The 15,244-nt window shown below is 33.0% G+C and overlaps 1 protein-coding gene across 1 annotated transcript in view; it reads right to left on the reverse strand.

Moving 5' to 3' along the window:
* Positions 1–1,189: 1,189 nt before the first annotated feature.
* The window catches only part of LOC141553653 (uncharacterized), a 29,199-nt gene continuing 15,144 nt past the window's right edge, over positions 1,190–15,244 (reverse strand). Inside the window, exons 7-8 of the mRNA XM_074285191.1 lie at positions 3,546–3,652; positions 1,190–1,777 (exon numbers count right to left, since the gene is read on the reverse strand). Coding sequence (XP_074141292.1) covers positions 1,711–1,777; positions 3,546–3,652 — 174 coding nt within the window. The 3' untranslated portion in view covers positions 1,190–1,710. The remainder of the gene's footprint in view (positions 1,778–3,545; positions 3,653–15,244) is intronic.

A 15,244-nucleotide genomic window follows, 5' to 3' on the forward strand; every position in this document is an offset into this window, starting at 1 on the left:
ACATACGTTAATGAAAAATACTCCTTATGGCCATAACAAACACTCTGCTTTAGTGCCATGTTTTATGAAAGACATTTAAAAACTAGAAGGCAATCAGAATGATGGAAGATCTTGTTATTATGCCATATGAGGAATGTTTAACTTGGAAAAAATATTTAGGGAGAAAAAATGAATTAAGAGAATTTTTCTTCAACTATTTGAACTATTTTCAGATGAAAGAAGTATTTCTCTTCTGCTTGTCTCTAAAATTAGGACTAGGAATTGGTGGAGGCAACAGGACATGGTGGAGACAGCATTGAATTTAAAGTCAGGGAACTCATTTGGATCCTGGCTTTGCTCCTTTCTTGTCTTGAACAAATTGTGTAATCTTTCTGAGCCTCAGTTCCCTCACACTTAAAATGGGTAGATTGGATTAAATGACCTCCAAGATCCCTTACAGGCTTTGCAACTGTGATTATAAGCTTCCAAGAGGCAAATTTAGGCTTGGTGTATGGAGAACTACTTCCTAACAATTTTTAGAACATCCACAGATGTAGGGAGCTGCATTGGGAAGGTGTGGGTTTCCTTTCAATCTTATTTGTTTTTCTACTTTTATTCATTTTTTTTAATCCAGCCTTGGCCTGGATAGACTTAAATGGGCAAGTTGCATGAGGAAATATTTTTCAGACAGGGACTGCATTAGATGACCTTTCACATCCCATGAATTTTGAACTTCTGTAGATCAAGCTGAAGAAGTGACTGTACAATCATGGGAGATCCTTGTGTAAAGGCTATTTTCTATATACTAGACCAAGGACCCTAGGAACTGCAACTGGTGTGGTATTCTTAAGCATCCATTTTTATCCCAGCCATGCTTAGTGAACTCTTGTTACTTTGTGCTAATGGAAAAATGCAAGGGCATAGTTAGATCAAAACTGTAAATAATTCCCAGACAGTAACAGGCAAACATCATGTTTTAAACTGTAATCAGCAAAGGTGGATTTGCTGCTGCCTTTCCTTTACAGCTTTCAAATAATTCTATAAACTCTCCACAAGATAATAATAGGCAAAGTATTATCTGTTGATTGAAAAAATACAGAGACAGAAAGCTTCTATGAATTTCACAATACTTTAATGAATTTATAATTATTAATCATAGTTGCATCTACTTATATTTGGAAATAGTACCTATATATTTGAGACATTTTATTGTAAAAGTATGTTTACTTATTTTTTATATTGAATCATTTAGTAAGATGAATACTTTCAAAGTAGCTCTATGATTTCTCCAAAGTAGTCCACAGGGGTTCAAAAGAGTCTAAGGGGGTTCCAAGATTGATAATCACTAGATTAGATGATTTCTAAAGTCCCATCATCTTCTGAATTCTATAATTCTGCCTGAATATAATGAAGATAAGGCTGCATAACAACAGGTATTATTGGAAGGTTGGTTTTTTGGGGGGAAATACCTGTCTTGGCCAGGACTGATGCTGAATATGATATAACTATGCTTTCTTAACAGTCATTTGAGAAAAGGTCATGTGGTTAATCACATGCTCTTGGGATGTGCTGTATTTTTGATTTTCTCTGTATTCACAGATCTGACCATAGGGAACTCAAAGTTTTTCCTGAACCTTCTCTCCATGCTTCTCCTGTGGGTGGATGAGGCTTCTGAAAAGGTTTTTTTATTCTTTCTTTTCTTCATTCCAAACAGCTTGGGTGTTAGTTATTCTAAATAATCATCTTCAGGACACCCACACCTCCTCCTGGACGACGATTCTTCATATTGCCAAATACTCTGGAACACAGAAACAGGCCTGCTTCAGAACGACATATATTTCGTTTCATGCTATCCCTTATTTTGCTTACATGAGTGATGAACAGAGATGTAACTTGGGCAAAAGAGTTTTGCCAAAGGGTGCCTAAATTTAGGGTGCAGTTAATAGTACTTTTGTTTATTCAGAAACATAGAAACAATTGATCTTAGCACCTAGTTAGCAAGAATTATTAGATTAAAATAAGAAGCAGATTTCTCATTACTTCAAAACTTTACCCTGCTTTTCCCCATCCTTTATTTCTTGTGGTTTCTGTTGCAATTCATGATGAAATGAGGGCACATTTTGTGTTTCTTTCCCTGGGTACAAAAATTCCTATTTATGTCTCTTGTGATGGGATTCTGCTCAGAGTCCTTAGTTGGTTTAAATCAAGTCTTCTTAAACATTTTTTTTTTTTGCACCATGGATCTTTGTGAAAATCTGGTGAAGCCTATGAACTAATTATCAGAATAATGCTTTTTAAATGAATAAAACAAAATGTTCGACTACCACAGAAGCCAATTATATTGAAATACAATTGTCAAAATGTGAAAAAAAAAGTTTATGGATGCTAGGTTAAGAATCCCTAGCCTATAGTAAAGTAATGGTCATTTTCCTCAAATAAATATATTTTTGTCTTGTCATTGAGATATAGGACACTCACATTGTTTCACTTGGTCCTTCCCATAATAAGTACATTTACTTAGCATTGTAAGGGCTTAAGAAATACTTCATTTATTTTTTTTCTGTAACAGTCAGACAGGATTGGGTTCGTACTTAATCTCTAGTCAGTGTTAGCCTGTGTCAATAGAATAATGGGGCTAATTGATTTTCATGGGGATAAGATCCATGGGCTCAGTTGGGTGGAGCCAATTTCATGCCATGGATTTAATAAAAGGACTATCTGGTTTTTGTTGCTCATTACATGTGACTTCGAGCAAGTCACTTAACATTTCCAATTTTTTTTTTTACATAAAGGGATTGGAATAAATGACTTGAAACCTCCTACAACTATAAATTTATGATACTATGAACTACACAAAAAACTAGAACTTTTTTATTTTTTTATTTTTAAAGATTTTATCTTGTGGTTATTTTCTTTTGTCCCAAGATCAGGTGACTTAACACTTACACGGCTAAGTGATCTTTTTCAAAGGGAAATATGTACCATTTCATTTTGCTCAAATACCTCTATGAGTTTAGGGAAAGGGAAAGGAATAATCATTTATATAGCATCTACTCTGTGCTAGGGACTATGCTAAGCACTTTACACATAATATCTTATTTGATCATTCCTTCTCTCATTTTATTTAGATAGAATGGATATGTCCATGTGAAAATATAAGCTAAGTTATATGAAAATGAAAATGTCCATGTATGGTATGCTGAACCAAAATCATTGAGATGAGAAGGAATCATATTGTTAAGATTATAGTGTATTTGTATTTCTCTCATACCACTTAATTATCTGGATGGAATATAGGAGTGAAAATTGATTATCTTATCTCAGCTCAATGAGGAAGAGGCTATTGTAAATCACAGACTTGTTTTAAAAATGGATTTTTATGATTTTGATATTAGGAGTATGGAAAGGATTATAAAAGTCCTAGTAATTCACTAGTGTTAGGGAGAAAAATATAAACCTTCCTAAACTGATGCCAACATTCAAAATCTGAAAGCTTGTCTTGGTTTCAGAGTGTATGGGCAATGAAGCTTGGAAATGATCTGTCTCATGAGTTTGCCTTGACTTACCTCCATTGATTGGCTTCAAAGTCAAAAGCCTCCACTGTTGCCAAGTGTACTATTCCATCAAAGCCTCCAACTGCCAGGAGGTATCCATTTGCTCCTACTAGGCTTACCTAAGAAAAAGTCCAGGATAGTCACTTAGTATATCTCATGTCAAGAGATACTGTAGGAGGAGAGGGTTAAAAGCAGAATGGAAAGAGTTCTGAACTTGGGCTTAGACTCAGAACATCAAATATTGAATCCTGCTTCTTCTATTATATAATTTTCTACTTGAAAAGTCTTGGTAAGAAAAGAGAGGGAGAGCTATGTATGTCAACTAATCTAGAAACTATAAAGAGTAATTATACTGTAGTTAGATAATAGCAATAGAGGTGCCTAGAAGTTCATAGGTGATAAGATACAAGACAGGAATCCACAAAAAAGATCCATGGCCTCAGGTATCTATACCCTAATTCCTGAGATATATTTAACAAACTAGATGAACTAGAGATCCTAAATTAAAAAGGTTATTTTTAACTTCTTAGGTATCACTGAGAGTTAATGGGATGAGAACCATGACTACAATATAATTCTGGAAGAGTATGGTTTCTTTAAAAAGAAAAAATGTAGGGTAGCATCTGTTAGGAAGATGTACTCATGTAACATAATAGAAAAATGCAAATGAGCACACATGGTGGAAAGAACATTTGGGTGAAGATCAATGGAGATAAAAACAAGATTATATTATTATTATTATCATATACCACATTAAAAGTAGGTGAAGAGTTTAGGAAAACAAATCACAAGAATAGTAGAGGCATGTAATACTTTTGGTGAGGCATTTCAGTTATCCAGACATTTGCTGAATTTCCTTCTCTCTTAATGACCAAATGAGAGCAGGATTAATGAAACTGTAATTTCATCCTGCAGTAGCTTGAAGAATTGATAAGACGAAATTCTCTTATGGATCTTTCTCACCAACATTTTGTAAAAGCAGATTTCAAAAGATTCAAAGGAATGATAAATATGTTACCATGAGTAAAAACTTGCAGAAGTGATGAGTGCTCAGTGAGGTTCTGATGACATACAAAGAAATGATTCTCATGTAAAAGAAAAAAAAAGGAAATTGTTTAAAATAGAGAAGTTAGTCAACTTAGGTTTTTAAAAGATTGTGGAGAAAAAGCAATGGTACTAAAGAAGTATAAAAAAATGATGATACAGTCATCAGAATCAGAAGGGCTAAAGCTCAGAATGAGCGGAGTCTGGTAATTGGGCAAAGCTAACTAAGGCAATTTTCAAAAAGGTTTTAAAAAGCTATGTTTGGAAGAACAATATCAAAGAGCAGCTAAGACTGCTTTGTGGGGGAAGGGTGGATAGGATAATGATAACTGACAAGAGAAAGGGAAGAAATGCTTAATTTAAATTTTGGCTCTATGTGTCAAAGAGATTTGATCTTTAGACTAAAAATAGTTTTCTCCTTGAAAAGTGTTGATGAGGTACAGATTTCCAGGGATTTAGGAGTTCAGAAATAGACTCAGTCTTATGAAGGAGGAGGCTGGTTCAGAGCCCTTGTAGAAGAAACATCAATGGTGGTACTAGGTGGTGATGACAGAACCAGCAGCAGTTTAGGGAGCTTTCAAGCTAGAGACTTATAGTAAGGGGACCTGATGATTAGTTAGAAAGAAACTACAGGAGACCCCTGTGTTAGCACTGGATGCATGACAGGGCACCAGCCAGTCCATTGTCTATGCTGTTCAAGAGTAGGACGGAACATTTTTAATCAGGAGAGAATGGAAGTCTGGGGGAAGAGGATCAGTCCCAGTCCCAAGGAATTAGGGACCTTTCCTGGGTAAGGACCAGAGTATAAACCTGGAGAGCAGTAACCAGACCTTTCCCAAGAAGCCAAAGTCCAGCAACATGCAACACACTTGACGTAAACATACAGAAAATCTTATGAAGGGCTGGAGCAGAATCTGTTACACTTCAGTGGAGTAGCAACTGTTAGGGACAGTGTCATAGCGGAGAGAGCGCCTGACCTAGGTTTAGGGAGACTCCTCTTCCTGTAAAACCTCAGACCTAGCTGTGAGACCCTGGAGAAGTCACTTAACCCTGTTTGCCTCAGTTTCCTCATCTGTCAAATAAGTTGGAGAAGGAAATGGCAACTACTCTGGTATCTTTGCCAAGAAAACCCCAAATGGTGTCATAAAAAGTCAGATGTGGTTGAAAAAGACTGAATAAAAATGAAAGACCAGGAAAGATATTTTCTCAGACAGCTTTAGTTGGGGACCTAAACTAGAGATTAGAGCTGAGGTGGATCACCTCCAGAAGGCCCAATCTTTACTTTATAGGATCATGGGATATAAAGCTAGCAATGATCATTTAGCCCAGCTTCCAAGTGGATAGAGCCCAGGACCTGGAATCAGGAAGACCTGAGTTCAAATACAGCCTCAGTTACTTATTAGCTTTGTCACCCTGAACAAGTCATTTAATCTCTTAGTCCACTGGAGAAGGAAATGGCAAACCACTTGAATATCTTTGCCAAGAAAACCCCATGGACATTATGGTCTATAGATCACAAGTGTCAGACCTAATTGAACAACAACAATAGCAATCTTGATTTCAAAACAAAAGCTAAAATTAGGAATAAATCTTGCTAAAAGGAACTATGGACAATGAAATAATAATTCGAAACATGGATGCACCCATGGCATCACATCCAAACTCTTGAAGGAAAAGTTGAGTGAGTTAAAGAAGGAAATAATAAAGCTATACTACTACGAGGCCTCAACTTACCCCTCTCAGAGAAATGTAATCATAAAATAAATTAATAAAGAAGTCAAAGAGTTGCATAGAATCTTGGAAAAATTAACTATGTTAGACCTCTGGAGAAAAGTTGTTAATAGAAATAAATACATCTTTTTTTTCTCAGCTGTAAATGTTATTTTCATAAAAATTAACATGTTTTAAAGCTTACAAATCTTAAAACCAAACATAAAAAAGCAGAAATATTAACTCCAACCTTTTCAGAGCATAGTGCAACAAAATCACATTTGAAAAGGGGCCATGAAAGTATTGATTAAAAGTTAGTTGAAAACTAAATAATCTCCTAAAGAATGAGTAAGTAAAAAAAAAACACATCATAGAAATAATAATTTCACTAAAGAGAATGATAACAATGAGATAGCATTCCAAGTTTTATGAAATACAACTAAAGCAATACTTGGGGGAAAGTTTATATCTGTAAATATGTGCACCAGTGAAGGAGAAAGATAGCTCAATGAATTGGGTATGCAACTAAAAAAAAAACAAATTAAAAATCCCCAATTAAACATCAAAATGGAAATCCTGAAAATCAAAAGAGAAATTGTAAAAAGTGAAAGTACCAAAACAATTGGAATCACAAATAAAAGTTAGAAGCTGGTTTCATAAAAAAAATCCCCAATCAAATAGATAAATCATTGGTTAATTTCATTTAAAAAAGAAAGAAGAAAACCAAATTACTACGATCAAAATTAAAAAGGATGAATTCATACCAATGAAGGTGAAATTAAAGCAATTATTAGGAATTATCTTGCCTAATTGTATGGCAGGAAAAATGACTAAGTGAAATTGAAAATTACAAGAATATAAATTGTCCTGATTAGCCAAAGACTAAATACACTACTTAAATAACTCTATCTTAGAAAAAGAAATTGTACAAGCCATCAATGAGCCCTTAAGAAAAAAGCCCTAGAGGCAGATGGATTTTCAGATGAATTCTACTAAATATATAAAGAATAACTAATTCTAATACCACATAAACTATTTTTCTTTTTTTATTTTTATTAAAGCTTTTTATTGTCACAACATATGCACGGATAATTTTTCAACATTGACCCTTGCATAGCCTTGTGTTCCAAATTTTCCCCTCCTTCCCCCCTTCACTCTTCTAGATGGTAAGCAATCTGATATATGTTATACATTAAAATATATGTTAAATCCAATATAGGTAAACATATTTATATAATTATCTTCCTGCACAAGAAAAATCAGATCAAAAATGAAAGAAAATGAATAAGAAAACAAAATGCAAGTGAACAACAACAAAAACAGTGAGAGTGTTATGTTGTGGTCCACCCTCATAAACTATTTTTCTAAATAAGTAAAGGAGTCATACCAAATTCTTTTTTTCCAATATAAATATAGTGTTGATACCTAAACCAGGAAGAGGGACAACAGAAAAAGAAAACTGTAGACTAATTTATTCATTGAATATCAATGCAAAAAATTTAAATAAAATACTAGTAAGGAAATTGGGGAAATATATCACAAAAATCATATGCTATGACCAAGTGGCATTTATATTAGAAAAGTAGATTGCTTCAATTTTAGAAAATTGTTAGCAAAATCGACCATATCAATAACAACAACAAAAATCATATAATTATATCAATATGTACAGAAAAGACCTTTGACAAAATAAAACATTCCAATTAGATATTCCTATTAAACAATAGAAAGAATAGATATTGATGGTACCTTTCTTAAAATGATAAGTAGTATCCATAAAAAAATCCAACAGTAAGCATTATCTGTAGAGGAGTTAACTTTAATTCTTCCCAATAAGATCAAGAGTAAAACAACTATGCTACTTTATTGCTACTTTCATTCAATATTGCATTAGCAATGCTAGCTATAGCAACAAGACAAGGAAAAAAAAGAATAGGCAACAAAAAAACAAAAAACAAAACCAAAACCAAAACTATGATTCTTTGTATATGATATTGTTAAACTTAGGGAACCCTAGAGCAGGGCTTCTTAAACTTTTTCCATTTGAAACTCTTTTTGCCTGAGAAATTTTTATGTGATCATAGGTTTAGAGGTATATAAAATAGGATACAAATCAAACATTTACTGATAAGGTAATTTCATGACCTCCATATTCAGTTATAAGACTACATTTGGGGTTGTAACCCATAGTTTAAGAAGCTGGGGTGAATATTAATAATCAAATTAATAAAAACCATATGATCATCTCAATAGATGCAGAAAAAGCATTTGATAAAATCCAACATCCATTCCACTAAAAACGCTTGAGAGTATAGGAATAAATGGACTATTCCTTAAAATAATAACGAGCATATATTTAAAACCTTTAGTAAACATCATATATAATGGCGATAAACTAGAACCTTTCCCTGTAAGATCAGGAGTGAAACAAAGTTGCCCACTATCACCATTACTATTCAATATAGTACTAGAAACTCTAGCCTCCGCAATAAGAGCCGAGAAAGAGATTCAAGGAATTAGAATAGGAAATGAGGAAATCAAATTATCACTCTTTGCAGATGACATTATGGTATACTTAAGAGAACCCCAAAGACTCTGCTAAAAAGCTATTAGAAATAATTCAGAATTTTAGCAAAGTTGCAGGATACAAAATAAATCCACATAAATCCTCAGCATTTTTATACATTACCAACACAATCCAACAGCAAGAGATATAAAGAGAAATTCCATTCAAAATAATGGTCGATAGTATAAAATATTTGGGAATATATTTACCAAAGGAGAGTCAGGAATTATATGAGCAAAATTACAAAACACTTGCCACAAAAATAAAGTCAGATTTAAATAATTGGAAAGACATTCAGTGCTCTTGGATAGGCCCAGCGAATATAATTAAGACGACAATACTCCCTAAACTAATCTATTTATTTAGTGCTATACCAATCAGACTCCCAAGAAACTATTTTAATGACCTAGAAAAAATAACAACAGAATTCATATGGAACAACAAAAGGTCGTGAATTTCAAGGGAAGTAATGAAAAAAAAATTAAATGAAGGTGGTCTAGCTGTACCTGATCTAGAACTGTATTATAAAGCAACAGTCACCAAAACCATTTGGTATTGGCTAAGAAATAGATTAGTTGATCTGTGGCATAGGTTAGGTTCACAGGGCAAGATAGTGAATAAAAATAGCAATCTAGTGTTTGATAAACCCAAAGATCCCAACTTTTGGGATAAGAATTCATTATTTGACAAAAACTGCTGGGAAAACTGGAAATTAGTATGGCAGAAACTAGGCATGGACCCACATTTAACACCACATACTAAGATAAGATCAAAATGGGTCCGAGATTTAGGCATAAAGAATGAAATCATAAATAAATCGGAGGAACATGGGATGGTTTACCTCTCAGACTTGTGGAGGAGGAAGGAGTTTGTGTCCAAGGGAGAACTAGAGACCATTATTGATCACAAAATAGAAAATTTTGATTACACCAAGTTAAAAAGTTTCTGCACAAACAAAACTAATGCAAACAAGATTAGAAGGGAAGTAACAAATTGGGAAAACATTTTTACAGTTAAAGGTTCTGATAAAGGCCTCATCTCCAAAATATACAGAGAATTGACTTTAATTTATAAGAAATCAAGCCATTCTCCAATTGATAAATGGTCAAAGGATATGAACAGACAATTTTCAGATGATGAAATTGAAACTATTTCCACTCATATGAAAGAGTGTTCCAAATCACTATTGATCAGAGAAATGCAAATTAAGACAACTCTGAGATATCATTACACACCTGTCAGATTGGCTAAGATGACAGGAACTAATAACGATGAATGTTGGAGGGGCTGTGGGAAAACTGGGACACTGATGCATTGTTGGTGGAGTTGTGAAAGAATCCAACCATTCTGGAGAGCAATCTGGAATTATGCCCCAAAAGTTATCAAAATGTGCATACCCTTTGACCCAGCAGTGCTACTACTGGGCTTACATGCCAAGGAAATACTAAAGAAGGGAAAGGTACCTGTATGTGCCAAAATGTTTGTGGCAGCCCTTTTCATAGTGGCTAGAACCTGGAAGATGAATGGATGCCCATCAATTGGAGAATGGTTGGGTAAATTATGGTATATGAATGTTATGGAATATTATTGTTCTGTAAGAAATGACCAACTGGAGGAATACAGAGAGGCTTGGAGAGACTTATATCAACTGATGCTGAGTGAAACAAGTAGAACTAGGGGATCATTATACACTTCAACAATGATACTGTATGAGGATGTATTCTGATGGAAGTGGATATCTTCAACATAGAGAAGAGCTAATCCAGTTCCAATTGATCAATGATGGACAGCATCAGCTACACTCAGAAAAGGAACACTGGGAAATGAGTGTAAACTGAGAGCATTGTTTTTTTTTTTGTTTGTTTGTTTTGTTTCTCTTCCCAGATTATTTTTATCTTGCAAATACAATCCTTCCTTTGCAACAACAGCAACAAAATGCGGTTCTGCACATATATATTGTACCTAGGATATACTATAAGTTTTTAATATGTATGGGAATGCCTGCCATCTAGGAGAGGGGGTGGAGGGAAGGAGGGGAAAAACTCGGAACAGAAGGGAGTACAAGGGATAATGTTGTAAAAATAAAAATTTACCTATGCATATGTACTGTCAAAGAAAATGTTATAATTATAAAAATTAATTAAAAAAAAGAAGCTGGGGTAAAAATCACCCCCAAAATTAATTGAAACAATTGACATCTTCAGCAAAGTTGAAAGATATAAACCCCCATAAATCACTAGTATTTATATAAACTACTAAAAAATTCCAGCAACCAGAAATGGAGAAAACAATTCTATTTAAAATAATTGTAGACACTATAAAATAGTTGGCAGCCTACCTGGTAAGGTAAACCCAGGGATTATATGAACACAGATACAAAACAATTTTTCACACAAATAAAAATAGATCTAATCAATTGAGAAATATTAATTGGCCATGGGTAGGTCCAGCTGATTTAATAAAAATGATGAAACCACCTAAGTTAATTTTCTTATTTAACACCATACCAATCAAATTCCCAAAGAATTATTTTATAGAGCTAGAAAAAATAACAAAATTTATCTGGAAAAATAAAAGATTAAGAACAGCAATGAAAAATATTGTCAAGGAAGGCCAGCTAGCAGTTCTAGATTTCAAACTATATTACAACTTGGTAATCATCAAAATAAAGTGTTACTGGTTAAGAAATAGAGTTATGGATCAGTGAAACAGATTAAGTACATAATATATAGAAGTAAATGACCAGCAACTTGATGAATATGAAAATATGTTAAGAAGCACTGAACATGTTAAATCTGTATCAGATTGCTTGCTGTCTAGGGGAAGGGGAAGAAAGAGGGGGAGGGAGAAAAATTTGGAACACAAAATTTTGCAAAGGTGTATGTTGAAAACTATCTTTGCATGTATTTGGAAAAAATACTATTTAAAAAAAGAAATAAATAATCACAGTAATCTAGTATTTGATAAACCCAAAGATCCAAGATTTTGAATCAAGGACTCACTATTTGACAAAAATTACTGGGAAAATTGGAAAGCACGCAGGCAGAAACTAGGCATAGATCAACTTCTAACACTGTATATACCAAAATAAAGTCAAAATGGATACATGATTTAGACATAAAGGGTGATATAAACAAATTAGGGGAGTATTATAGGTCCATGGAAAAGGGAAGAATTTGTGTCCAAACAAGTAATACAGATGGTTATGGGAAGTAAAATGGATAATTTTGATTACATGAAACTAAAAAGCATTTGCACAAATAAAACTAATGCTGCCAAAATTATAATAGGAAAATCGGAAAATTTTTAATAGCAATTTTCTCTAATAAAGGCCTCATTTCTTAAAAATATATGGAACTGTGCCAAATTTCTAGAAATAAGAGCTATTCCCTAGTTGATAAATGGTCAAAGAATATGAATAGATAGTTTTCAGAAGAAGAGATCAAAGCTATCAGTAGTCATATGGAAAAAATCTCAAAATCACTACTAATTAGAGAAATGCAAGTCAAAATAACTGCAATATATCACCTCACACCTATCAGATTAGCTAACAACATAGAGAAAATGACAAATGGTGGAGTGGATATAGAAATATTGGGACATTAATGCACTGTTGGTGGAGAAAACAATTTGTAACTATTTGGCTATAAAATTGTGTATACTTTCTAGGTCTGTATAACAAAGACATCAAAGAAAAGGGGAAAAAGACCTATTTGTATGAAAATATTTGTAGCTACTCTTTGTGGTGGCAAAGAATTAGAAATTAAAGGAATGCCCATCAATTGCGAAATGGCTGAACAGTTATGATGTTTTACTAAAAGAAAAGACTATGGGAATAGTTTCAGAAAAACTTGGGAATTCATATAAGTATATGAACTCATAAAAAGAGAAGTGAGTAGAATCAAAAGAACATTGTATAACGTTTTAGTGATATTCTAAGGATAATCAACTATGAAAGACATCAATTCTGATCAAGATAATGATCTAAAACAATTAAAAATACCAATCAGGGGAAAATGCTATTTACTTCCAGAGAGAAAACTATTGAACTCTGAATGCAGATTGAAGCATATTTTTTAAAAGCTTTATTTACTTTTATTGTTTTGGTTTTTTTCAACATGGCTAATATGGAAATACTTCACATGTATGGTGTTACATTATAGGAAATTGCTTGCATTATCAAGGACTGGGTTTGGTGGGAGAAAATTTTGAACTCAAAAATTTTAAAAATGATTGTTGAATTTTTTTGCATTTGCATTTGGGAAATATTTAGTGAAATATATACAACAATTTTTAAAAGTGTTGATGGGAAATGTAGTGTGAAAGGATGGATATCAATTAAATTAGAAAAGTACCAGAAATATAGAATCAATATAGCTTTTAGGGGATTGATATGAAACTTAAGTAAGGAAACAGTAATAAAGCACTTAATTATCCTTGAAGGGTTCTAATAATCTGAACTAAGTAAATTAAATCCTAAGGTACTAAGAGAGCTAGCACAGGATTTCTGAGCTGCAGTTAATAGAATTTCAGAAATCATGGATAATGGGAAAGATACTTCAAGATTAGGGAAGAGCAAATGTCTTCATTTTTTAATTTGTTTTTTCCCCTCTTTATTGTTTTATTTTTCTGGTTATACATGTATATTAACTTTTAAAATACATACTTCTTTATGAATCTTTTGAGAAAGAAATATCAGAACAAAAGGGAAGAACCACAGGAGAGGAAAAAAACCCAGAAAAAAGAAGTGAACATATAATGTGCTGATGTATATTGAATCTCCATAGTTCTTTTTCTGGTTGCAGAATCCAGAGTTTATTGGGATTGCCTTGGATCACTGAATCACTGAGAAGAACCAGGACTTTCATAGTTTATCATCACACAATCTTCTTGTTACTGTGTACGATATATTCCTGATTCTGCTTGTTTAGTTCTGCATCAGTTCATGTGAATATTTCCAGACCTTTCTAAAATCAGCTTGTTCATCATTTTTTTTATAGAACAATATTCCATTACCTTCATATACCATAACTTATTCAGTTATTTCCCAAATGATGAGCATCTACTTCCAAATATTTTTCTTTTGAAGAAAAGGAAGAAAAAAATCCAAAAACTATAGGTCAATTAACTTGATTTTGATTTCTGGCAAAATTCTAAATTGCATTATTAAAGGGATAGTTAGTGATCAATCAGGAATGAAGCAGCATGACAAAGTTATGTTAGTTATCTTATTTCCTTTTTTGATTGGATTACCAAACTGATAAATCAAGAGAAGACCTATAATATACATGCCAGGTTGTCATATTACACAATGCTACACACATAATATACACATCCATTATATGTAATGTGTGTATATGTTACATGCATGTGTTAAAACATGTGTGCATGTATATTGCATATATACATACATAGTTTTAGAATTTTAACAAAGCATTTGAAAAAACCTTTCATGAGTTTTTTTCTGAAAAAAGATTTGGAAAGATGTGAACTAGAGTCCAGCTTCTTAAACTGTGGTTTGTGACCCCATATGAGGTTTTGTAATTGAATGTGGGGATTGCAAAATCAGCATATGCTGGATTTTTATATTTATTTTATATATTATATACCTGGGGTCATGTAACAATTTCTTGGGTGAAAAGAAGTAGCAAGTAGAAAAAAATTTAAGAAGACCTGAGCTAGAGCATAGTACAATTAGACAGATTTGGGACTATCTGAATGGAGTTATTAATGTTCAAATTTAACTTCGAAAGATATCTTTGTTTGAGTTCTAACGAATCTGTATTTTGCCTTATGTTTTAACAACAAAAACAACAACAAAACCAGAGTTTTTCATCATTACTTGGATAAAGGCATGGATGACATATTTATCAAATGTTCACATGGTCCAAAGCTGAATGGGGATTGCCAAAACTGAATGAAAGAATTCAAAAATATTTCCACTGAATTGAATTTAATGAGACAACATTTTATAAAGATAAATATAAAATCTCACACCTTTGTTCAAAAAATGAATCACCCAAGTACAAGGTTGGGGAAGTATGACAAGATAGTGAAGTACCTTTCCAGTTATTCTATATGGAAATTATCTGGGGGTGACGGGGAAAGGATGTTCTGCCTGGAAGAAAGAAATATTTAGGAAGTACTTGAAAGAAAACTTCAAATAATTGATTGGTTTTATCATGGAAGAAGAATAAACTTCTTCTTAAACCTAGAGATTAGAATTAGAATCAAAATGGATGAAAGTTTCCAGAAAGCAAGTTTATGCTTGTTATGAGGGAAAAATTAAAATAAAAGTAGAATGTTAGAGTTGTACAAGACTGTGCTTGACCTTAAATGCTAAGAGAAGCAGTTCAAACTTACTCAGTGGATAATAGGGAAGCCATATTTG

Source organism: Sminthopsis crassicaudata, chromosome 2 (genome assembly GCF_048593235.1).
Source record: "Sminthopsis crassicaudata isolate SCR6 chromosome 2, ASM4859323v1, whole genome shotgun sequence".
NCBI classification, from domain to species: domain Eukaryota; kingdom Metazoa; phylum Chordata; class Mammalia; order Dasyuromorphia; family Dasyuridae; genus Sminthopsis; species Sminthopsis crassicaudata.